The sequence below is a fragment of the Haliotis asinina genome, chromosome 16 (genome assembly GCF_037392515.1).
Source record: "Haliotis asinina isolate JCU_RB_2024 chromosome 16, JCU_Hal_asi_v2, whole genome shotgun sequence".
In the NCBI taxonomy this organism is placed as follows: domain Eukaryota; kingdom Metazoa; phylum Mollusca; class Gastropoda; order Lepetellida; family Haliotidae; genus Haliotis; species Haliotis asinina.
The window spans coordinates 39,094,184-39,117,596 of record NC_090295.1 but is presented as its reverse complement, the minus strand read 5'-3'; the positions used below and the strand labels follow the sequence as shown (position 1 = coordinate 39,117,596).

At 39.2% G+C, this 23,413-nt stretch overlaps 1 protein-coding gene across 3 annotated transcripts in view; it reads left to right on the top strand.

The window, feature by feature from the left end:
* Positions 1-19,769, top strand: part of LOC137268463 (basement membrane-specific heparan sulfate proteoglycan core protein-like) — a 215,648-nt gene extending 195,879 nt beyond the window's left edge. For all 3 annotated transcript variants that reach the window (XM_067803030.1, XM_067803029.1, XM_067803028.1), the window contains 22 exons: positions 262-447; positions 712-972; positions 1,724-1,889; positions 2,279-2,376; positions 3,215-3,310; positions 3,567-3,746; positions 4,048-4,180; positions 4,620-4,747; positions 5,391-5,687; positions 6,083-6,232; positions 6,557-6,775; positions 7,508-7,606; positions 7,897-8,118; positions 8,535-8,651; positions 10,692-10,763; positions 13,541-13,674; positions 14,322-14,493; positions 15,133-15,267; positions 16,123-16,348; positions 16,631-16,714; positions 17,032-17,135; positions 18,103-19,769. In XM_067803030.1, the coding sequence (XP_067659131.1) occupies positions 262-447; positions 712-972; positions 1,724-1,889; positions 2,279-2,376; positions 3,215-3,310; positions 3,567-3,746; positions 4,048-4,180; positions 4,620-4,747; positions 5,391-5,687; positions 6,083-6,232; positions 6,557-6,775; positions 7,508-7,606; positions 7,897-8,118; positions 8,535-8,651; positions 10,692-10,763; positions 13,541-13,674; positions 14,322-14,493; positions 15,133-15,267; positions 16,123-16,348; positions 16,631-16,714; positions 17,032-17,135; positions 18,103-18,263 (3,440 nt within the window). In that variant the 3' untranslated portion in view covers positions 18,264-19,769. The remainder of the gene's footprint in view (positions 1-261; positions 448-711; positions 973-1,723; positions 1,890-2,278; positions 2,377-3,214; positions 3,311-3,566; positions 3,747-4,047; positions 4,181-4,619; positions 4,748-5,390; positions 5,688-6,082; positions 6,233-6,556; positions 6,776-7,507; positions 7,607-7,896; positions 8,119-8,534; positions 8,652-10,691; positions 10,764-13,540; positions 13,675-14,321; positions 14,494-15,132; positions 15,268-16,122; positions 16,349-16,630; positions 16,715-17,031; positions 17,136-18,102) is intronic.
* The last annotated feature ends 3,644 nt before the right edge of the window (positions 19,770-23,413 follow it).

Here is a 23,413-nt window from a genome sequence, read left to right as displayed (position 1 = left end):
AAACTCAAATTCTGAAAACTCCTAACTAAATGATATATACCGAGGGAAATAAACAAGAGAACACCACATTATGGCAGTGTTCCTGTATTTGCTGTCAGATTCCCTCCAAAAGTGCTTGTCAAGGCTGATGATGAAAACTGGAAAATATTGAAGGAATGCTTGAATTTTCCTGTGTTCCTTTTTTGTTTCTCAGTATATATCAAGTATTCGAGTCATGCATTGTGGCAAGTTTCTTAATTTGTTGTTGTTTAATTCTTCTAGGCCTCCAGTCTCCCGTGATTAGATGGCGTCGCCCTGGCAACCAGCCTCTCCCACCCAACCACTCTATCCGTCAGGGTGTGCTGTACATCCCTCAGATTACCCCTGAGTATGAGGGAGAATATGTGTGCATCGTCACAGGCGGCAGAGGATCCCAGTTCTCAGCATCTGTTATCCTTATTGTGTCAGGTAGGCCTTTCTCCTTCTGTTGTTGATGAAGGCAGACACTAGGCATATACCGGCATCAGTCTTTTTGCTGGTATCTTGAGTCAGCGATAGATGCACTGAGTGATATACGCTGGAAGTAGTCCAAACTTGTTTTACTACCAACTGTATAGGAACACAGTAGTCTGATAACCAGCGTAGTGTTATAGTATTTTCATACCAGGATATTGTTTCGATATTTTTATACCAGCAATCATTCTCAGAGATGAATCACCTTACTGTTTCCAGTGACCCCACAACTGACTATCACACCTGCCCAGGTGGCCACAAGACCCGGACAAACTGTGCGACTTAACTGCCAGCCTGGTGGTAGCGGACCTTTCCAGATTGAGTGGACCAAGGTCAATGGGGTTCTGTCTCCAACTGCCATTGAGCGTGATGGAGTCCTAGAGATCCGCAGCATAACAGCCGCCGATGCTGGTCAGTACAGATGTATCGCCACCAACAATGCTGGCAGCTCGGAGGGCTACGCTGTCATAGAGATATCAGGTAAATCAATTAGTCAGACTTGGGATATTTGTTTATGGCCTTGTAATTGTTCTCGGAACTCCATATTCATTCAATGTGAACTCACACGATGTTCAGGATGTACAGATTCAAAGGCACCAATGAGTTGATCCAGACAGTTTATCCCACTTTCAGCCTTTAATCCATGTACTAAAAATTGATACATGCACTAGTAAAATTTTGTACAAATATTTGAGGGCAAAAAGTTATTTATCATCGAAAACAGGAGATATCGCTTGTGTGAGATCACATATCTCCTAGGAGTAGATTTTGAACAACATTGTGACATCATGAGATTGATGATGTCACAATGCTATGATATCGCTGCACTGCAAATCTACTGGTAGTACAATGTTGAGAGATCTACATATTTTATTGAAAGCTAAAGACAGATAATTTTTAGTGATAAATGGAATCTCACCATCGTGTCGCCTGATATCAAATATCAAGACGTGTTGCTAAATATCTCAGTAGACACTTGGGTGAAATTCTCTATATCCTCATTAGTAGATTATGCCAAGTATAGTAAAGCACAGTTAAAACAGGGAAAAAAGTGTATGACCTGAAAGCGGGAAAGATTTCTGTTAAGATTTTGCATTTTAGTTTACAAGATTTCCCTTATGTAACTTAAATCACAACGTATTTCCTCATTGTAATAATCTTGGTCCTGCCTTTATGTGAAGTTGATAGGTCCATGTACAACGTATGTTATTGACACACTGTTCCATTCCAGTTCCCCCTACGGTGGTGGTGTCTCCCAAGAATGAGCAGATAACTGCTGGTCGCACCGTGGAGCTTCGATGTGACGTGACAGGTTCCCCGCCTCCTCAGATCCGCTGGGAGAAGGACATGGGAGGGCAACTTCCAGCCCAGCACCAGATCAGGAACGGAGTGCTCACGTACGTATAGTCAACCCATTAAGTTAAGTCATCAGTTGACCAAATCCAAGACTGAGGCAATACCTCCATGTGTTTCATACACATCTGGGGCAGTGTGGTCACCTCATGGTTAAAGCGTCTCCTTATCCATATGCTCTTGCTCTTTGTGATTCAACTGTATCGTTACTGATGCTGCAGACATAAAAGAAAGGACATATTTGATGAAAATAATCAGTTGACTCCCATATTGAATGATACAGTGTGTTTTGTTTTGCCCTCGACTTCTTTCACTGACTGCAGAAATTGCTTTCCTATGCCAATATTTGTCATATATAGTATAAAGTATAAAGTATAAAGTATAAAGTATATAAGGTATATACAGACTATAAAGCCGTTGCTTCCTATTGCAGGATCTATAATGTCGCAGAGGAAGATTCTGGTCGGTACATCTGTACTGCCTCCAACGAAGCTGGCAGCAACAGGGACTACACCTACCTTCGTGTCCAGGGTCAGTATATCTGTCAGCTTTCCTGTCTGGTATGGCTGCAAGGTTTAGGATGCATCCAAGCCTTGTTATGTGATGCATTTTGTATTCCTCTGGCATGACAGAAATGGGTTTAACTCTAGCATTCTAGGTTTGTTAGTACCATTCCAGTGTTTGTGGGTTTCAACAAATTAGTAAACAAACAGGACCTGCTTCTCTGCAAGGGTTGCTCCCCTCATCAAGATGCCTTGCCATGCCATGACTTAAATACTCATTCACTCCACCCATCTCTGACATTCAGGGAGAATACAAGGAATGTTGGAATGTGCATTGTATTGATAGGGAGGATGGCAAATTTGTGTGTGACCAGTTTCAGTGTTTTGGGTGATGGGGTAGCCTAGTGGTCAAAGCATTCATGCCAAATACCCGTGTTTGATTCTGTACATGGGTAAATTGTTTGATGACCATTTCTGGTGGAATTTCTGTCTTGATACTACTGAGAGCAGTGTAAAATAAAATAGTAAACTGTGGTGCAGACACACAGGATGAACAACTTCTATACTTAGATGATGTGACATTTTGGTGCCGACTTGTATCATTATCAAACTTGTGTGACATATTTGCTTGGCAGTGATACAGGAATCTGTATGATATTCTTGCATGATGGTATTTTTATAGTCTGTTAATGTATCAGAAGTTGTTTTAAGTAGATCTGTGATATATTGTTAGTGATAATACTTTCCTTTGGTGATATGTTTCCATAAATAGTGCAATGTGATTTTCTTCAAGTCACAGTGTTGATGCAATACTGCTGATATATAACATAACTGTCTCTAACGCTCACTCCTGACTCTGTCAACAGGTAGTCCTGACATCATTCCCGGTGGAGGAGGAGGACAGAGCAGTGTGCAGACCGTCAATGTCGGCGACAGAGTGGACTTTGAGTGCCTTGTGTCAGGTGAGTTTATGTGTCCCATGAAACACTGATCCTGACTGGAGGTACATGCTTCATACTTATACACTTGGAAAGTATACTCTAAAGGTGGTGACGCTATGGCTTACTTATTTTGTAATACAATTTCATTGAATAGCTAAATCACAAAATATGCCCTTCTTTGTGACAAAATCAGTTCCAGCACTTGTCATTTCATTCTGTCTTTCTGTTGAACCAAGTGGATCATTCCTAATCTTATTTATACTGTTACTTTGCTCAGGCACACCCAAGCCACTGGTGAAATGGTCCAAGGTGGAGGGCGCCCTCCCAGCCAGTGCCGTTATTGGTGAGGGCATCCTCATTGTCCCTGAAGTCCGCCCTGAAGATGCCGGCACATACGTGTGTACTGCAACCAATCAAGCTGGCACCGTACAGAGTAAAGTACAGTTGTTTGTCAGAGGTGAGTGAGATGGTCAATACAAGTTTATATCATCTTTACAGCCAGTTAATATCACAGGTTATTTCTATTAGTGCATTATGTGTTGTGTTCACCTTTTTCATATTGATACGACAGATATTTCCCTTTGGAGTTTCATAGTACACCCAGTAACACTTAGATGCATAACTATGTGCCTTATGAGTTCTCTATGTCATCTTGAGGTTTATTACAATATTTTGTTGATCATCTGAGTGTTCACAGGATGACATATGCATTTATTCCATGGGTATTGTATTGTATATTATATTATGTTCTCCTCCAGCTCGCCCAGTGATATCTGTCCCACAAGATATCAACACAGCAGCTCTGGGAGGTCCGGCCACTCTGTCATGTGATGCCCAGGGTTACCCCAACCCTGCCATTACCTGGACAAAGCAGGACGGAGATTTGCCAAGGTGGGTGAAAGGCCCAGCACATGTGCTAATTCGGATTCTAAGCTAAATAACATTTGCAGACAAGCTGGGAAATACTCTTTTTTTTACTTATTTAAAAAAATTTATCTCTAGATAGTTTTCAGTGGAATAAATTAACTTAAACAGTAACTGTGTTCCACTTTGTTGGTCCTGGTATTAGTTGAAATATGAATCCTCTCCACACAGCCATCACATTCGATGTCAATAACAATTGTTTGACAAATATTTCAATCCAAGTAGGAATTTATACTTACATTTGCTACAGATTTGGGTTAAAAAAATCAGACTTTGTAGATATAACCATGGATAAATTAATCTTTACCATCATTTCCAAGTTATTTCCCAAGCAGATTGAAACTTCCTCATGTCAGCACTCCAGTGGTGGATATTTTCTGAATTTGTACATTTGCTTTGTGAACAGAGAACACTCGATCACAGATGGTGAACTGTCAATCCCCCGAGTTCGGGAAGAAGATGGAGGAACCTACATGTGCCAGGCTGCAAACCGATACGGAACTGCTCAGATACCTGTCGTCCTCATTGTTGGCGGTAGGTGTTGTCTAACTGACTCAGATCCACCATCACTGGTTCAATCTCCCTAATGGGTGCAATGTGTGAAGCCCATTTCTGGTGTACCCTGCTGCGATATTGCTGGAATATTCCTGAAAGCGACATAAAACCGTATTCACTTACTCACTGGTTCAACACATCTGATCAGTCATCAGAAACAATTCTATATTATGAGAACCATTATAACCTATGTATGTGGCATGTTACGAGTCATAACAACCATGTCTCTAAGTTCACCTGAATTAAATTGATTGGGGATGTGGGGTGTAGGTGTTTGGTCGTTCACACCTTTGCTCACAACTTCATGTGATTGGATAACCTACAATGTCAGTGGCATATTGTATGTTTCAAAAGAGCATGAAAAAAATAGAGAGAAATCTATGTTTCTTGTACAATCCACTTTGAGCTAAGAATAGGAATTATACTTTCAAAGGTCAGTGGAAGGCACCTGGCTATGTATGTGCCAGTGTCAGGAATAACATACATTTCATGTTATGTATAAGTGTTTACTGCCTTATTATATGGAAACTTGTAAGAATTTGTGATTTATTGGTCTTTTTAATGTGTCAGTTTATTTCCATGATATTAAATAGTGTATGATCATGTTCTGTGGATGTTTCAGCGCTGGTGCCATACTTCCCCCAGAATCCTGTCTCCTACATGAGCTATCCACCACTCCAGGATGTGTACCTCAACTTTGACATAGTCATGTCCTTCCGTCCTGAGGCAACAGATGGCATGTTGTTGTATAACGGCCAGTATAACACAGGCATTGGGGACTTCATGTGCTTTGGACTAAACGGCGCCTACCCAGAGTTCCGCTTCGACGTGGGCTCGGGCCCTGCTATCATCCGTGGCAACAACCCTGTTCAGATGAACACATGGAACACTGTACAGTTCAAGAGAGACAGGAAGAATGGTACTCATGGGATACAATCTGTAGATATGTTGTTCACCGACAGCTGATTAAGTTGTATATTTAAGGTGTTCATAGGATACAGATCTTCAGATCTTCACCAAGAACTGATTAATGTGTATTCTTATACAGAAGTTTGATATTACCAAAGAAAGGGGGGATTTTTTTTCTTCTTTATATTCCATAGGCAGATCCAGAGGGGTTTGGGGGCAGGGGTGGACCCCCATTTTGCCCAGTAAGTTTATTGAATGACCACTGAAATAAGTGAAAATGAAGTGTTCACTCCCTATTTCTCGAGAGTGTGCACCCCCTTTCTCAAAACAGCTGTATCCGGCTCTGATAGATGTATATGTAAAATACTGATGTACTAATACTGACAATTGCATACTCACCTCCAGGTACTCTGATTGTAAACGACGAGCCGGCCTACTATGGTGAAGCACCAGGGCGGTTTGAGGGCCTTGATCTCTTGGAGAACATGTACATCGGTGGTGTACCAAATTTCCAGAGCATTCCAAGGGCAGCTGGATTCTCCAAGGGATTTGTGGGTAAGGAAGTGGTCCACCATTGCAATTCAGCTGGTCATGTAACGGAGATAATCGTTGTTTTACTTCAGCTGGTCATGTAAGGTAGGTGTTGGACATTTTAATTCATTTGGCATTGTAAGGTGATGTTGGCCATTTTAATTCATTTGGTGACGTAAGATAAATGTTTACTGTTTTAATTCAGTTGGCCATGTAAGAGTGGGTATTGCCATTATGTTGCAATTGGCCTTTAGTTAGATGATCATGGGAACCCACATGTGTGACTTCCTTTGTGGCGACCACAGTATCATCCATAGAACTTGACTGTGTAAACTGTAATTGCTCTAGGTACTGTGAGCGAGGTCAAACTGGAGGGTGTCCCACTGAACATTGGCGGTGATGCGATTGATGTGTATGGAATTCAGCAGTACCAGGCTTGCCAGACTTTGTCCTGCTTCAACGGAGGCTCCTGCCAACCAGCCAACAACCCATATGGCTACAAGTGTTTGTGTCCTAAAGGATGGGCTGGTGAAAGGTGCCAGCTACTTGGAGAACGTTGCTACCCAGGTAATCATTATCAGGTTTTGATATTGCTATGGAGATTTCAGTGAGAAGATCCAAGGACCAATGTCAATTTCAAAATCATATCTATCACCCAGTACCAGTATTTTATATCCCAGTACCCATGCTTATCTCCCAGTACTCATACTTATGTTCAAGTACCCATATTTATCCCCAATACCGGTATTTGTGTCCCAGTACCCATACCTATCTTCAAGAACCCATATCTATCCCCCAGTACCAGAATTTATATGGAATATCCCAGTAACCATACTTGCCTCTCAAAACCCATATTTATCTTCAAGTACCCATTCTTATTTCCTTTTAGAGATTATCAAAGTGAATAGGACAGTCTAGGTCTCTGTACTCTCTCCTTGTTGTCCTGGAGAGATTTCTCCATACTTGCCTCTCAAAACCCATATTTATCTTCAAGTACCCATTCTTATTTCCTTTTGGAGATTATCAAAGTGAATAGGACAGTCTAGGTCTCTGTACTCTCTCCTTGTTGTCCTGGAGAGATTTCTGATAAAAAATTCCTTATTATTTCCTTGGACTAGTAAGTCTGCTCAGTTGAGGATTTTGTATACAGACTCTTACAGTGAAGAAACCTGGAAAGTCTACAAGTCACATCTGTCATCTATTGTCAAATGGGCCCATGGTGCCAAGTGTACAAACTTTTACGTTAATTTAGTAGCTGTCCATATCCCGAGATACTCATGCTCTCACTCCAATCTGCAGGCCGCTGTGGATCTGAGGGTCGCTGCTATGACCTCCCTGGACCTTCTGGCTTCAATTGCATCTGCCCAATTGGACGTGTAGGAACATCTTGCGAGCGGTGTAAGAAAATGTTGTATTTATAAAGATTTTGACTGATTTATTGTTTTTATTTTCTGTAAACTGCTTCTTTTACACATCATTCTCTAGAATTTGAAATACAGTTGTTTAGCATTGCCGTTTCTTCATTTTGTTTTGTTTGGAGGTAAATGCATGGAGATACGTAATGATACAGTAATGGTATAAGTGCCATTATAATTCTGCTAGTATCATATGCTGTAATATTTGACAGCAACCTAGTTTGTATTAAATACCATCCTCACTACCTCACACATCCCAAATGTTTCCTACAGACGTGGACATCATCGACCCATCATTCAACAAGACATCCTTCATCTCCTACCCAACCATCCAGGACGGTCTGCTGCAGGTGCAGCTCAGCCTCATGTTTAAACCTCGCTCCCTGGACGACGGCCTCATCCTTTACAACGCACAACAGCAGGATGGACGTGGCGACTTCATGGCCATAATGATCAAGGATGGCTACCTTGAGTTCCGCTTTGACACTGGATCAGGTTAGAATCTATTTACTGGCACTCAATATTCTAGATATTATGGAGACTGAATTGTTCACAGCTTAAGAACATTTGTTCTGGGTGTTGCCTTCTGAAACCAAAGTCATAGAAGATTCCTAAGGGGCATATAGATGTTCCTAAGATTCCTAAGGGGCATATATAGATTTCTTGACTTTTTCTTGTACATTCATCAGCCTTTTATCTGACAAAGGAGCAAGGAAAAGCCCAGAAATGTTGTGTAAATAGGGAAGTTGTCATCCATAATATTTTGTCCTATACAAAATCATAGAAGTTTCATTGCAAAATATGCTTCCTGAGGCATAAACAACAAACACACAAAATTATAAAATCAGTTTTGATCTGTTTCCAACAACAAGCCCTCAAACACTTACCCTTCAACATGATTCTGATTTTAGGCCCAGCTGTCTTGAGGAGCCGCAACCCTCTGCGCCTTGATGACTGGACGATGGTTGTAGCTGAGAGGAAGGGCAATGAGGGCATGCTGATCGTGAACAATGAAGACCCTGTAAATGGTAAGTTTTGATCTGTGCTACTATGGATGTTACAATGAGGTCAAATGGCGTACGAACTAATTCTTCGTATTCTCCAGTCTTGGCGTGACACGGTTGTATCTGTAGTCATTGTCTTTGAAATTAATATCATAATTTGATTAACATGAACATATGTTAGGTTAAGTATTTCTGTGTAAAAAGTGGACAGATATTTGGTAACTGTTTGACCTCGAAACATATGACATGAAACCTTATTTTCAGGATTGTGTTTTGTAGTCAGCAGTGTGGGAGCTTTCCCTAGCTTAGGGCAGCCTCTACTATTCCCTGTTCCGAGTTGAGCCTTTCCCACTCCGTCCTACCCTGAGTCTATGTAGACAAGACTCCATATATAGCCTTAAGTCCTCTAGAAACAGGAATAGATGTCTTCATGACAAGTTTATTGACTAATAGTCTATGCTTTGCATGACTGCTCTGTAATGGAGTTGGAATCTTTCAAGTTGGGTATTCACGATGTCGCTGTTGTGTTGAAATTTTCGAATCATGTGCCTTTGGCTAGGCAGAAAGCTTGAGATTTCAGTAGGTGATTCTTTAACAAAACAGGACATCTTTCTGCTGGAAGTCGCAATAATACATTGCTAAGCTCCATGGAAAAGCCGCTGGCTGGAAATCTCTTTGTCAAATACTGTTTTGTTACTAATGTTTCGCGACAGCTAATTAATTACTTGTTCTTTAGGACAGGGTCACGTTTCATAAAGCGATCATAGCATTATGACTATTGTATGACAGTCATAGTGCTACGACTGTCGTATCTCCTATATTTAATATAGACTTACAACAGTCGTAGTGCTATGACTGTCATATTTCCTATATTTTAATTTAGACTTACGACTGTCAAAGTGCTACGACTATCGTATCTACTATATTTAATATAGACTTACGACAGTCGTAGCACTATGACTATCATATCTCCTATATTTAATATAGAGTTATGACAGTTGTGGCGCTATGACTATCGTATCTCCTATAATTTAATATAGAGTTACGACAGTCGTAGGCCTACAACTGTTGTATCTCCTATGTTTTAATATAGAGTTACGACAGTCATAGCCCTAAGATCGCTTTGGGAAACAGAGCCCTGCTGATCCCTTTATTCTGAAACAAATGCAATTAACGAGCTGGAACTCCCTTTGGTTAAATAGTGTATATGATCTGCAAGGCAGCATCATTATCAAGATTTTGAAAATAACTTATACATTGAGGATCTTAAGACCCCACAAATCTTTTAGACCTTGAAACAACAAAGAACAAATAATTAATCTGTTATGGCCTGATGTGAAATTCCTTTTTAATAATTCCATTTTTTTTCATCATTTCATTAATATGTATGTTAGAAGTTAGTTTCTGTAATACTGAGAATTCTCTTATAATTTTAAGATTTCTGTATTCATATTGAGATTTCCATCCTTCTTTGATGCATGGTTGTTGCATAAATGCATTTAGGGTCTCCAGATAAGAATATTTTTATCTGCTTTGTACAGTGTAGATACAGATGTCGTTTCAAAGATTGGAACATAGATTTTATGTTGTGTTGTACAACTCACTCCTTTCAGCAGATCCTGTAGGGATTCGGATGTTTGGTCTCTGCTTGTCAGAATAGATGACAATTGGGTATCATGTGGTCAACATGGCTGTGTTTCACGGTCTTGGATGGGAGTACACCTGGGAACGATTTCAGTATCCCTCAGTTGTAATGCTATAGATTTGATGCCAAGTAAACCGGTATATTCTATGCTTGTCAGAATAGACGACTAATGGGCATCAAATAGTCAACATGGCTGCTGTGTGTCAGAACCCTGGAGGGTTCGCCTTGTGAACATCTCAGTATGTGCCCAACAGCATTGTATGATGCTTGCACCATCAACAACATGACTGTGATCTTGCTGACAAGGGTTTAAAACCCCATTCACCCTTCCTGCTACAAGTGTACATCATCTATTTCATGGATCAGCTACATCTTCATGAAAACTATCCTTTCCATGATTTTATTTTCTACCGCTGCAGAACGCCTTAGGAATAGCTACGACTATTACGCCTACTATTCTAGACGGGATCGTGGTGATATTTATAACAGAGGTATCATTTTCAAATTTCACTGGCAAAATTCGAGGCAATATTTTTTGGTTTTGCTGCTTCATTTATTTTTCTTTTCTGTCCACGTCACTGTCACTTATGTTCCGTCATCTCAGATTTTTTGTTCTGCTTCACTTCTAATATACCTATGTTCTGTGTTATGCAATGATGGGCAAATCAAGGTAGTGTCTTACTCATTCCAGATTATGTCCCTTGTTGCGTCCTTGTGTCGTTGACATTCAGCACAATCAGGGAACATCATTGTTGTATCTGAAATGAGTGAGATCGGAAACAGCTCAAGCACTTTGTGTCATGCAGAATATAGACAGGCTGCTAGACAACCTCAACATCTTTGTTTACTAAGGCTTATGTGTCGCTTATTGATCATCAATCTGTCGATGAACCTTTCTTCTGGTGCATCATTATGATGCTCAAATAGGGACATCGGCACCACTTCATTCACATTAGTCTGCATACTTTACACCTATCATCGTCTCATACTTTCATGAATAGTAAAGTGTCAAAGTCTAATAGATTAACTTGTCAGTGATGTCAAATCTGTCAATACAAGACAGAATTATATGTATTGCATGAAACTGCTTTAGAAGGTATGGGGGCTTTTACCACTTCAAACAGTTTAGTCAAAATGTTCTTTGTAAAATTGTGGTAACATTTATTATTGTGACCAATCACAAGAGACACAATTACAATATTTTTCCTGAACTTTAAAAAAGAAATTTGAAAAAAAAATTGTGATAAAGTTTTCTTAAAACTTACGATAAAGAGTCCTGTTCAGCCACTATAGAACTCTGAACATTTTGGAACATTATTCTCTGCCTTATGAAATTAACACATGATACCTTTCTTCTTGGCCTAAATAAGAATGTATACTTGGAAAAGGGGTTAATGATGATGCTTACAAAATCCTAATTAATGATTGCATGAAATGATACCATAATACATAATTAAGTTAAGCAATACAATATGACGAAAACAGACATTGGAACAATCCCATCATTCATTATTCTACTACCTGGGATTCCAACCAACGCATGCAATATGTATAACCTTAAGGAATGTTTTGGGGCATGCTGTACAGGTATGGGTTTTATGTGCAATACAGGTGTTATTAACCAGCATGAAAACTGCTTGGCATGTGTATGTTATATGTGCATTACTTGCTTCCTATTGGTGATTACTCTCTACACGTTGCTACATCTCTCATAACATCATACAGGAGGCTAAATTACTTTACAATGAATTCAAGCCAATGTTCACATCCAGGCAAAGGACCCACATACCAGTGGAATGGAATGTTCATTGGCCAGTTGCCACTCACTAGTGACTGATGGGCCTTTTCTATTGCAACATAATATAACTGGTCCAATCTGAACTGCATTGTGAATGCCATGCTGTAAATGAGATATTGCTGACTGTTGTTATCACATTGAGACATGTTGAAGACCTGTAATAGAGTCCAGGCATGAATGGCAAAAACTCCAGTTGATCAATCATGTTTAGATGTTTAAAAGATGTGGAATCGGCCAGGCATCGCTGAAACTCCTGTATGTTGTTGAAACCTGTTGCTAGGTGCTAATAGACATTTAGATGAAGACTTTACCCATCAAGTAATACTAGTTACACTTGCCTCTTCTTTGAAACATCTACTGCTTATTTTCATAGTCTACACAGTCACCTCACTCAGATATAAAATGTAGTTTCAACTTTTTCATAAAAAATATTTTAGTTTCAAACGAATTTAATTCAAGCTATTATATATTTCAGACTTATTTGACCGCATTTAATTTTCAATTTATTTAATCCAAAGCTTCAATTATATTTTACCTTAGCTGTTCAAATTGTCACTACTTTTTACACAGGCAAGGAAATTTTTAAATTTATTTTGGCCATCGTTTTTTTTTTTACAGTTTATTTGTGCAGTTTGGTGTGAAACTGTTGCGTGCGATTTTTGGGTATTTTTTTATGAATTTGTTAAATTTTGTCAATATTGTACTTGATGTTGCTGTTATGGTGTTTATTGTTCTGGCGTGATATCTGTGCATAAACCACTGCTACTGCTGCTGCTGCTGCTGCTTCGCTTGCTATATTTAGCCTGTTCTGGTGATCAGGTATCTACACTGTTACACCATGAATATCTCCTCTATCTTCACCATTACCTGGTGCTGGATTATTATGAAGAATACACTGAACTTTACCATCATAAAACTGAAACAGAAAGATGTTTTATCCCATCTGAGCAATTTGAGTCCTGAAGAGACGTTATACATTTATGAAGGATTACATTAAAGACACTCCCATGTGTTTCCAGTTGAATGATTTCATCAGAAAAGCTGTTTTGAAAGTTTTATGAATTTTATGATTTTTTCTGAATATTACATTTTGTGAATTATTACATATTATATCCTCAGAAAATGTAAGGATTTCTTAAGCTGAAAAAGAAATAAATGAATACTGGCTTGAAGGAGAGAGTTCATTGTATTCCTTTATATGAATGTTTTGAATTATCTTGTTATGAAAGGTAAAGGGATATTATATATACATATAGCAGTTAATATAATAAGATTTTGTAGAGATGTATTATTGGAAATCTAAAATCTGACGTTGTTTGAGGTCATAAGAAATGATGAATATGAAAACTGGAAATTAAACTGAAACTTTTTTTCAGATTTGAGGAAAATAATATTGCAAGTCTTGTGTGGGAATTGGAATAGTTGTTTAGAAAGGTCTTTTTAGAAGATAATGGATGATGTTTCTTCCAGGCACCGCAACTGGCCGTACAGTTGGACTTAACCTGAAGCGTCCTCTATATCTTGGTGGAGTTGATCCACAAGAAGTACTGCCTGCATCTGCTTTTGTTGGAGAAGTTCCTGGATTCGTTGGCTGTATCGGCGAGGTTTGTTTTATCGTATGCCAGAAAATATGAAGGGAGGTAACTGTAGGTGAAAATCACTTGTGAACAGCTGGAATTAATGGAACATAGGAATGGTGTTTTCAATGTGTAGCCTGTGGGAACCTACATTTAAATATGTCCTAAGTTCACTTTTATCATAAGGATTATTTGAAAACAGGGGGCCAAGTTGTGGGAGAACCCTGATTCTCTGATTTTGGAAATTTGTTTGATTATCACATAGGTTTTTCTATGGATGCCAGGGTTTAATGTTTCAATGTCACTGACAAATGTCATGTCAGGCTTTATTCCAACATCTAGGAGGTGGGGTAGCCTAGTGGTTAAAGCGTTTACCTGTGACTCGGGTTCAGTTCCCAACATAGGTACAAAGTGTGAAGCCCATTTCTGGTGTCCCCGGTGTGATATTGCTGGAAATATGCGAAAACGTCATAAAACCGTCTCACATACTGAAACATCAAGGCATAGTTTAGCTGAAATACAGGAGTAAAAATCAGGTCACTCATGTTGGTCTTCCTTCAGAAGAGTTGACATGCTTCTTCAGAATATGGCTGTGTCACAAAGTCTGTCCATATTATTATATGTCAGTTTTACATATGGATACTTCATTCTAAACCCTTTTCTTTTTGAATCAGCTGAGGATCAACACCAACAACATCGACCTGTTGAAAGATGCTATTGAGAGTGCCAACGTGTACGACTGCGGGGACCGGGGCATCTGTGACAGAAAGCCATGCCAGAATGGCGGTGACTGCAGTGAGATCTCACTCACCGACTATCGCTGTATTTGCCCACCTGATTACACAGGTAAGTTCTTTAGAGGAACTTGATTGAGGGGCATGTTATAAGCTGGGATGTACAATGCTGAGCAAACTTTATGGATAACAACTTATTTATTTCATGAGTAGGACATTTCTATACAGATTCTTGTACCGTTGTCAGGCAGGAATGATTCTGTATATATGCATCTCCTCCTCTTATGTATCATTCCCATTTGAAAATCTGTATCAAAACATCCCATTCCACAGTAGGAGGCCCAGAGCCATATAGGTCTCCTGCATATGATCCCAATGGAGTTTTGTTCAGTACTACATTCCATGAAGGAAAATCAACATGGAATAGATTCCAATACCCAAAAGCGTATCCCACATACCCTTGTTCATGTGCTATATAGGTAAACATTATACTTCATATCATACTTGGACCATGTGATTATTCATGGATACGTTGTATAAGACACCTGAAACCAATTATAAATGCTACTTTATACAGTTATACACCGTCATAGTGGTAATACCCTTTCTTATTATACAGCTATTGTTGTAGAGCTTGACCTGGGTCTAAATACCAATATGGCAACATCCTCTTGATGCCAGTATATTTTCTGTAACATAATGGATGCAGTGTGAATACACTGTCACATCTGTCTCTGACGTTTTTGTCCAGGCAAGAGCTGTGAGACTGAAATCAACATCTGCATTACGTCTTCACCCTGTCAGAATGGTGGCCGCTGCAGTGTGTACAATGGTGGCTACAGGTGTGACTGTCCCCTCGGATACTTCGGTACCACCTGTAATACAGGTAGGTTTGGTAAAAAGTGGAATAGGTTCTCAGAGCATATGCTGCCTCAGTTCTGGGGCTCCTTTCATGAAGCAGCTTTTGCTAAGGTTAACCTTAACTCCCATTCTTTAACATTGCACTGAGGTTACCTTAGTCATTTACTAAGTGACTAAGGAAGCCCTGGTTATTTGGCTTGCAAAAGGGTTCTGTGCCAGGAGGCATAAATGAGTGCTCATTATTTCCATCACTGGATGGTATGACATAGCTTCATGTATCATCAAACAGTAAAGGTATGGATCATTATTTTGTACATTACTTTTACAATTTCACTAAATAATTTGGATGCCAAATACTGATGAATGTTGACCACGTCTTACTATGTTATGAACCAAAACTTGTGTTTGCTGACAACTGGTCAGTATTGAAGTGATTAAGATCGCAAGCACAGATTACCATCACAAGCCACCTCATTACCATATGACAAGTTTGTTTACTTGAATCAGCTGCATTGATTGATTCTTTGTTGTTTAATACCACACTTGACAATATTCCAGCTATACGGCAGTTATGTGGCATATAATCAATTCTGGACCAGACAATCCAGTGATCAACAGCAACTGTCACTTAATGAAGATTCCTTTAGCCTAATTTTACATAATGTTGAATCCTTAAGTATTGGCAGGACATCAATTATGTTTATTGTTCTTCTTCCCATAGTTATTCTTGATTATTTACAGACCACTGCCACGTGGGTGGAATATTGCTGAGTGCAACATAAGACTGAACTCACTCACTTACTTTTTAAGCATGGTGTATTATTTGTGCAGTTATTTGCAGTTTACATTTGGCATTATCTGCATTCCCCATCTCTTCCAGAAATCGAGGTGCGCACCTCCTTTGAGGTGACTGGTGACGGGTATGTAGAGTTCCCGAAGAACCTGTTACTCCACAAGGGCCGACAGACCGGGGAGTCCTTTGAGATGACGGTCAAGACGGTGGAGCCCAATGGCCTGCTGTTCTGGCAAGGCCAGGAGCCAACCACGTCACTCCGTGGAGGGGACTACGTGGCCCTTGTGCTTCAAGATGGCTTTGTAGAATTTAGGTAATGGAAGTTTTTACAACCATTGGAGATGTTTTTTATGAAGTGGATCCAGTAATTTACGAGAATCAGACAGTTAGCAGGATTGGTTGATTGTTGGTGTGTTACAAATAGCCCCAGGTACCTATGTGGGTAGGAAGAGGGTCAGATAGCAAGTTGAATTGGTTGACAGTTGGTGAAACTGACTTCAGATGCTGCTCATAAGATGCAATCTAAGTTTGTCATTTGTCTTTTCAATCCTTTGGGATGATCCTGTCCAACATTTTTTGTGTGTGTCTGTTTCAGGTATGAGTTAGGTAGCGGAGAAGCTGTTATAAGATCTACTTCACAAATTGATGATGGATTTTCACACAAAATCATAGCTCAGAGGTAAGTCAGTTCAGAATATCAATGGCTTTGTGTGACAAAGAATTCAGGGAAGAATGTCCATAAATATATGAACCTTCAGTGGGAAGACTGCTAATGGTTATTGAATTTGTGGTTCTAAAATGTGCAAACACAAGATCTCGTGAACATGCTTTAACTGTGCAATGCCAGTTAGTAGTGAGAGAACTTCTTACAGGTATGGGCTGGATGAACCCATGCAACTATTCCTGAGTTTTGGACAAGGTTTCACTGATATTTAAACTCTGCAATAATGTATCCATTATTTTCTTTCGCTAATATGGACTATTCTTTGTTTTCAGACTTGGCCGAACAGGAAATCTGACAGTAGATGCTGGCCCATCAGTGATTGGTGCATCTGTCGGACCCCTCCAGGTTCTTAACGTCAAGGGCAATATTTACTTGGGTACGTCACATGTTTGAACCAGTTCCGGGTGAAATTAGAACCCTGTCAACCTATCTTTGTCCCATCAGGTGATTCTGGGTTGAATGGGGTCCCAGTAACTGATCTTCAGTTGAATCAGTGACATAGAGCTTGTCCCCCTTGGTGGTACCAGGATCTGCTGACCTTGGGTTTGAAATAAAAGATTTGCTATGTTTCTTTGTTTTCACCATAAAAGGGTATGTAAGCTCCACCAAAATAAGTGGTGGTGGGGAAGCCTAGTAGTTAAGTCACACCAAAGACCTGTGTTCAATTCCCCACATGAATACAATGTGTTAAATCCATTTCTGGCTTCCCCCACCAGGATATTGTTGGAATATTGCTTAAAGTGGCATGAAATGGGATAAGCTAAACTCACTCCTCCAAAATCAGTGTGTATGGTTTTACGCTGCTTTCAGCAATAGTGACCACACCTGGAGACATTGCAAATAGCTCAAATTCTGTGGAGGCTCCAACCTTCTTTTATGATCAATCATGAAAATAGTTGTTTAAGAAACTATCATGTAATATTGTTCTATTTTCACTCTTCACATGGAGGGATGACAAATGCTGATGGAACAGCACCAGCCGTAGCCTGACTAGTAGAGGGGCTGTGCTGAGAGGCACTTGAAGTGCGTGCTGGCGCTGTTCCACCACCTGTTTCTAGCCCCTAGGACTGTAAAGTGGAAAGCATTAGGAAATGAAATACTTTTGAAAATGTGACACAGAATTCATTGATTATGTGTTTAAAAGGTTAACCTAATTAGAATACATGATTCCAGATCAACTATACTATACATTTTGGTGTAGATTCTAACAGTTATCAAGCAAATGGTAAGAGTGTTTGGATCTACACTGAAATGTCCCATCTGTTGCAATAATGTCGCCAATCCAGAAAAAGGGCTCCTCTTCATCATCCAAGCTTTTAACAATTCCATCCTCGATGTTTCAGGTGGTTTGCCCGAGCTGGAAGGCATGACAGACGGGGCAGTGGAACACAATTTTAACGGCTGCATTCTGGATCTTAGGATACAAAACAAAGGCCCCTTAGATGTGAAGTCTAATGCCGTGGGTGGTTACAATGTTAGGCCATGTCTAGATGGTAAGAAATGATGTGGAGAACTAAGTCTATGAAGGACATATTTTAGGTATTTTCAAATTGTAGAACAGGAGAGAGAACACGCTCTGTTGCTCAGTCGAATGTTATTCAGTTGAAGAACGCGAGACGAAATGTTTTATCATAATATTGGTGGCATTTTATGACATTTGTGTTAATATGGACCTCAATTTTATACGTTTTGTATTTTCGTTTATAAATCCAATCAGCATTTTATAGTTTTAACTTGGTTAGTGTTCTTTTGATTATTGAATTTAAATAATTCAAAATAGCTTTTACTCGATCTTAATGGTTAAGAAGTAATGCTTGTTATTGACAAGACTAAAAGATTTTTGGAAGAATTTGTAACAATTTAAAGGATTATGCTATGGAAACATTGAAAACATATATTGTTAGATCCTGATATAGCTATTTATGACCCTTCAGTATATTGAAACAATGTTTATAGATATGCATAGAAACTGACTGTACATATTTCAGCGGTGTAGATTTAAGCACTGAAATGTATAAACTCATACAAACGTACCTGTCATCTGTTCAAATTATATTGTCACAAGTTGGCAAAATGTAATCAAATGTGGTTGGCTTTAAAAGCAAAATATTGTTAAGGCACACCTGCTGGAATGTCCTAAGCAAAATATCTACTCGTCAAGTAGACAATAAATGGTTATTGTAGTGCATTGTTGAGTGAAGGAGCTATTGTTTGAACATATGTGGTTTTAACATTGTTATTTTGCTTCTAAAGTTACCCGATGACAAGGCTTGCATAGGAGTTAGTATAGCAACCACTTGTAATGAAATCCTCAACAAGTCTAGATATTTTAATCATGTAATAATACTCTTTTCTCATGGTGCTAAATGACTGCTGGAATACCCTGGTGGTCCTCAGATTTCAACTCTTTGTATATTTATAGCATAATTCCCTTTTTGACTTAACCATGTTTTGGTAATAAACGCCAGATCATCGCAGTTATCATTCAGTCTGGAATTCGAGGTACAGAGTTTTGGAAATATCAATTAGATTTTTCTCATGGTATTGTTTGTGATAGTACACAATATCTCTGTGAGGAGGAATATGTGATGACACTATATCTCTGATAAGGAATATGTGATAACACTCTATATATCCCTAATGGAGAGTATGTGATGACACACTATATATCTCTGATGGAGAGTATGTGATAACACACTATATATCCCTGATGGGGAGTATGTGATAATACACTATATATCCGTAATGGGGAACATTCAAAACTAAGGCGTTTATTATTAAAACTATGGTTGTCTGGATTGTAGAGTCTTATCCTCTTGATGGCATCATCTGTAGTTGTCTTTGTTATGTTAGGGATATACAATGCCAAATCCTGGGGTAGGCCCCTGTCTGCTTTTTAAGTGTTTTGTGAGAAAAGCACTTGTCCTTATGGTTATGTTGAAGCATAATGTTTGAAACACAGAGGAAAGTCAACACTGTGATCTGATTCGAATAAACTTTTATAACAAAATATGATTTTATGTTTTTTCTCTCTCCTTTTTTGAACAAAATGTGTTTTGGGTGAATTGGCTCAGAGATCATAGTTTTAGTCGCTTTCATGTTGAGAGGTAGTGCTTGTTGTTTACCTGCCTGGGGCTTCACATTAAGGGACTAGACAAAGGATTGGTCAGCTGGGTGTCTAAATGTTGATATCCAGGCTAAACAGTTGCATATTATCTCAGTGTGCTAGCTCTGTATAAACAGCATAGCACACACCAGAACACACACACATACATACATGCACACTGGTGTGTATATGCAACAACCTTGAATGCAACTTGAACCAATTGCAATATGCTCCATATACAATAGTCATGACAATGTGCTGCAACCAACTACAATACGCTCCACATACAACAGTGCTGATAATGTACTGGAACCCACCAACCAACCAACCAATATCACAGTGGGACATCAGAAATAGACTTCACATATGTGGGGAATGGAACATGGATCTTCAACATGATGCTTAAACCGCACCAGGTCAATTTTCAGCTTACCTGTAGATGTGACACAGGTTTGGAAGAAAAAAACACCAGTTCAGATGCATCATAAAAAAATGGCCACTAGTGTTACCTAGCACTCACCTTATGGAGGCTGCTCTTCACTCTTCACAGATCCCCCTTGAGTATATTCAGTCTCAGGCTGAACCAGAGGGGGTGCAGGGGTGTGTACCCCCTCTTTTGTCCTGACATTTTGTTAAATGACCATTGAAACTCTGGTATAAATGAAATGTGCACCCCCCTTCCCCCATCCCCCCTCCCCCCTCTTTCCTCAACAGTGTGCACACCCCTTTCTCAAAAAACCCTATCCACCCATGTTCAGTTTGTGAATTAAACATCTTTGAAAGTTAGGTTAGGTTCTACGTTAGTAAATCAAATAGATCTTGAATTCAAAAAGGTCATTAATGTTTCTTATACGCCTCAGTTGCTTAAAAATACTCTTAACATTATAGATATACCGAGAACAAAAAGTTAAGTGCCAGCCTATTTCAAAACTAAGATGTGAAGCTGTGGAAATGATAGGCTGAACTAATTGGGAAGAGCAATCCATAATTAGAGACTTATCATCAGGGCCCACTTGCACAAAGCAAGCGCTATGACTGTCTTACGCCTATGTTGAAGAATGGGAGTTACAATCATTGTAGCGCTAAGATCGCTTTGTGCAATTCAGCCCTGGTAACTGTTTTAGGCATGTCATAATCACTTGTATTGACAATTAAAGGAAATATTGTTAAATATATGAAGGCACTGAGTTTTAAATCAAAATAACTCTTCCTGTTGTGCTTATACAAGACAATTACATTTAGGTTTCACTTGTTAAAAGTGACAATCATGTGACCATGTAACAGTCATTTCTGATTCTCACTTCTCACTCTGATTTGAGGAAAACAAAATGCATGTTTTCCAAAAGAGTATGTATCCTGTTGAAAGTAAAAGATAATTTCCATTATGGATTTGTGATTGCTGGGTTTTTTTCTGAAAGATTTCAGATGTGCCAACCTATATTTGTGCAAAATATACTGGGTGGCGCTTAACTGATAGCTTGCAAAAATGTTACCTTTTCAGTCCATTTTCATGTGAAAAATAATGTGTCTTTTTAAGTATACATGTCAGTTCAGGTGTTATGTATTTCTCATCAAACGTTTAGACTCACGTGTGTAAATATAGCCTTTTACTTCAGACAGCTCTTCAAAATTGAATCGTGCAAAATATGTTATACTGTTTAAAGGTAGCTGATGTACTGTAAAACCCATTCGTTGTCACGAATTCAGTTCACGATGAAAATTAGTGAAATTTTGCAACTTCTTAACAAGAATTTACACCCTAACGCATACATTTGCACATACTTTTCAGCAATTTGATGCATGATTCTGGTACAATTCAGCGGCATAAAATCGTCGGCAAACCATTCCCCCATACATGTATTTGGAATCCAGCATTGACTGGTTTTGTCTCAAATAATTCCCTGAAATTCAAATTGTCAAGTTTCTTGTTTTGTATCAAGTAATACAAGTGTCTTGAGCATTAAAAACTAATAAAACAATGTATGGCCATTTTGACTTTTTGGTATGGCCATTTTGACTAGGGGTTGTGACCATTTTGACTTTTTTGTGTGACCATTTTGACTAGGGGTCAGTGTGGCCATTTTGTCGTGTGGCTATTTTGACCTGTACTTTTGAAGAGTACACATAACAGTAAAAACTTTCAAAAGTGGGAAACACATTTTCATATAATACCATTTTCATCAACGGTGTGATATTGACCATAGATCAATATTAAGTTCAGCTTGATTTCAGAACATAATAATAACACATTCCATAAAAACGAGCAGCTCTGCACACAAAATACAGTGTAACACAATCAACACACAACAAACTTCACCACGAATCTCTTAGAGCAAAACAGTTTCTACTAATGATAGCTCTCTGAAGCTCAGCGAATAAAATATCTGAAAGGTATAATCTGCTACTTTTTCACTTTCTCTGTTTTATATCAGGTCGGCGGCATATGATGGCAAAAAAATGTATAAAAAAAACACCTTTTTTCCACTTCTTCACATTTTGTGTCGGTGGATCCGTAAACCAAGTAATAAAAAGCCTCAGTTTCAACTTGGGAATCACCATCTAACACCATTCTCTTCTCAAACTGGTGACCCGTGAAGAATCGAGGTAGGGTAGGTCTTCAGTGATCCATGCTTGCCAAAAAAGGCGACTATGCTTGTTATAAAAGGCGAGTGACTGGGTTGGGTGGTCAGGCTCGCTGACTTGGTTGCCACATGTCATTGTTTCCCCACTGCGCAGATCGATGCTCATGCTGTAGATCATTGGATTGTCTAGCCCAGACTCGATTATTTACAGACTGCCGCCATATAGCTAGAATATTGCTGAGCGCGGCATAAAACTAAACTCACTCACTACCACAGAGGTTATATCTCTCATATCTTCCTACGTAGCCTCCGTTCTAATACAGCCATATTTCCCAGTTCTCGCAACATCCCCTATTGGCAAAAAAATCGCAACACGAATTATCTCCCTTCTTTTGAGCCAATCCTACCATGTGTTGGATCCAGTATGACGACCGCCATGGTGTTAGCTATCATCGGTCGAAGGATAGATCCGGTATTTCGTGTTTAACTGAAAAGCAGACACTAGTGCAATTGAGAGTGCAGAGTTTTTGTTGATGTGACAAGAAAGACATTAATGGGCCTCCATTACATGACTGGGTTCTTTCTAGAAGAAAGGTTTGCGCATCGTGCTGGGTAGAGGTTCTAGTTATCCCGAAGCATACAGAAATTACCGAGGCTTTGCTGGTGATCTTTTTTGAAACAACGTCACTGATTGCACAACTAAATCTAATTGCAGCCAATCACGAATCAACACCTGCACAATAAAGAGTCGTATTAGAACAGAGGTTACGATATGACAGAAGTAACCTCTTTGGGAAGAGCGTGTCTAACACATATATTTCAAATCATCTATTAAAATGTCTTTCTGGTGATATGGTTTAGCCAGTGTGTCGTTAAACTGTAATTCACTCACTCACTGAATAGTGCTATTCTACACCATGTAGGCGTATCATCGGGAAAAGAATTCATGGAACGACATTTTGTTAA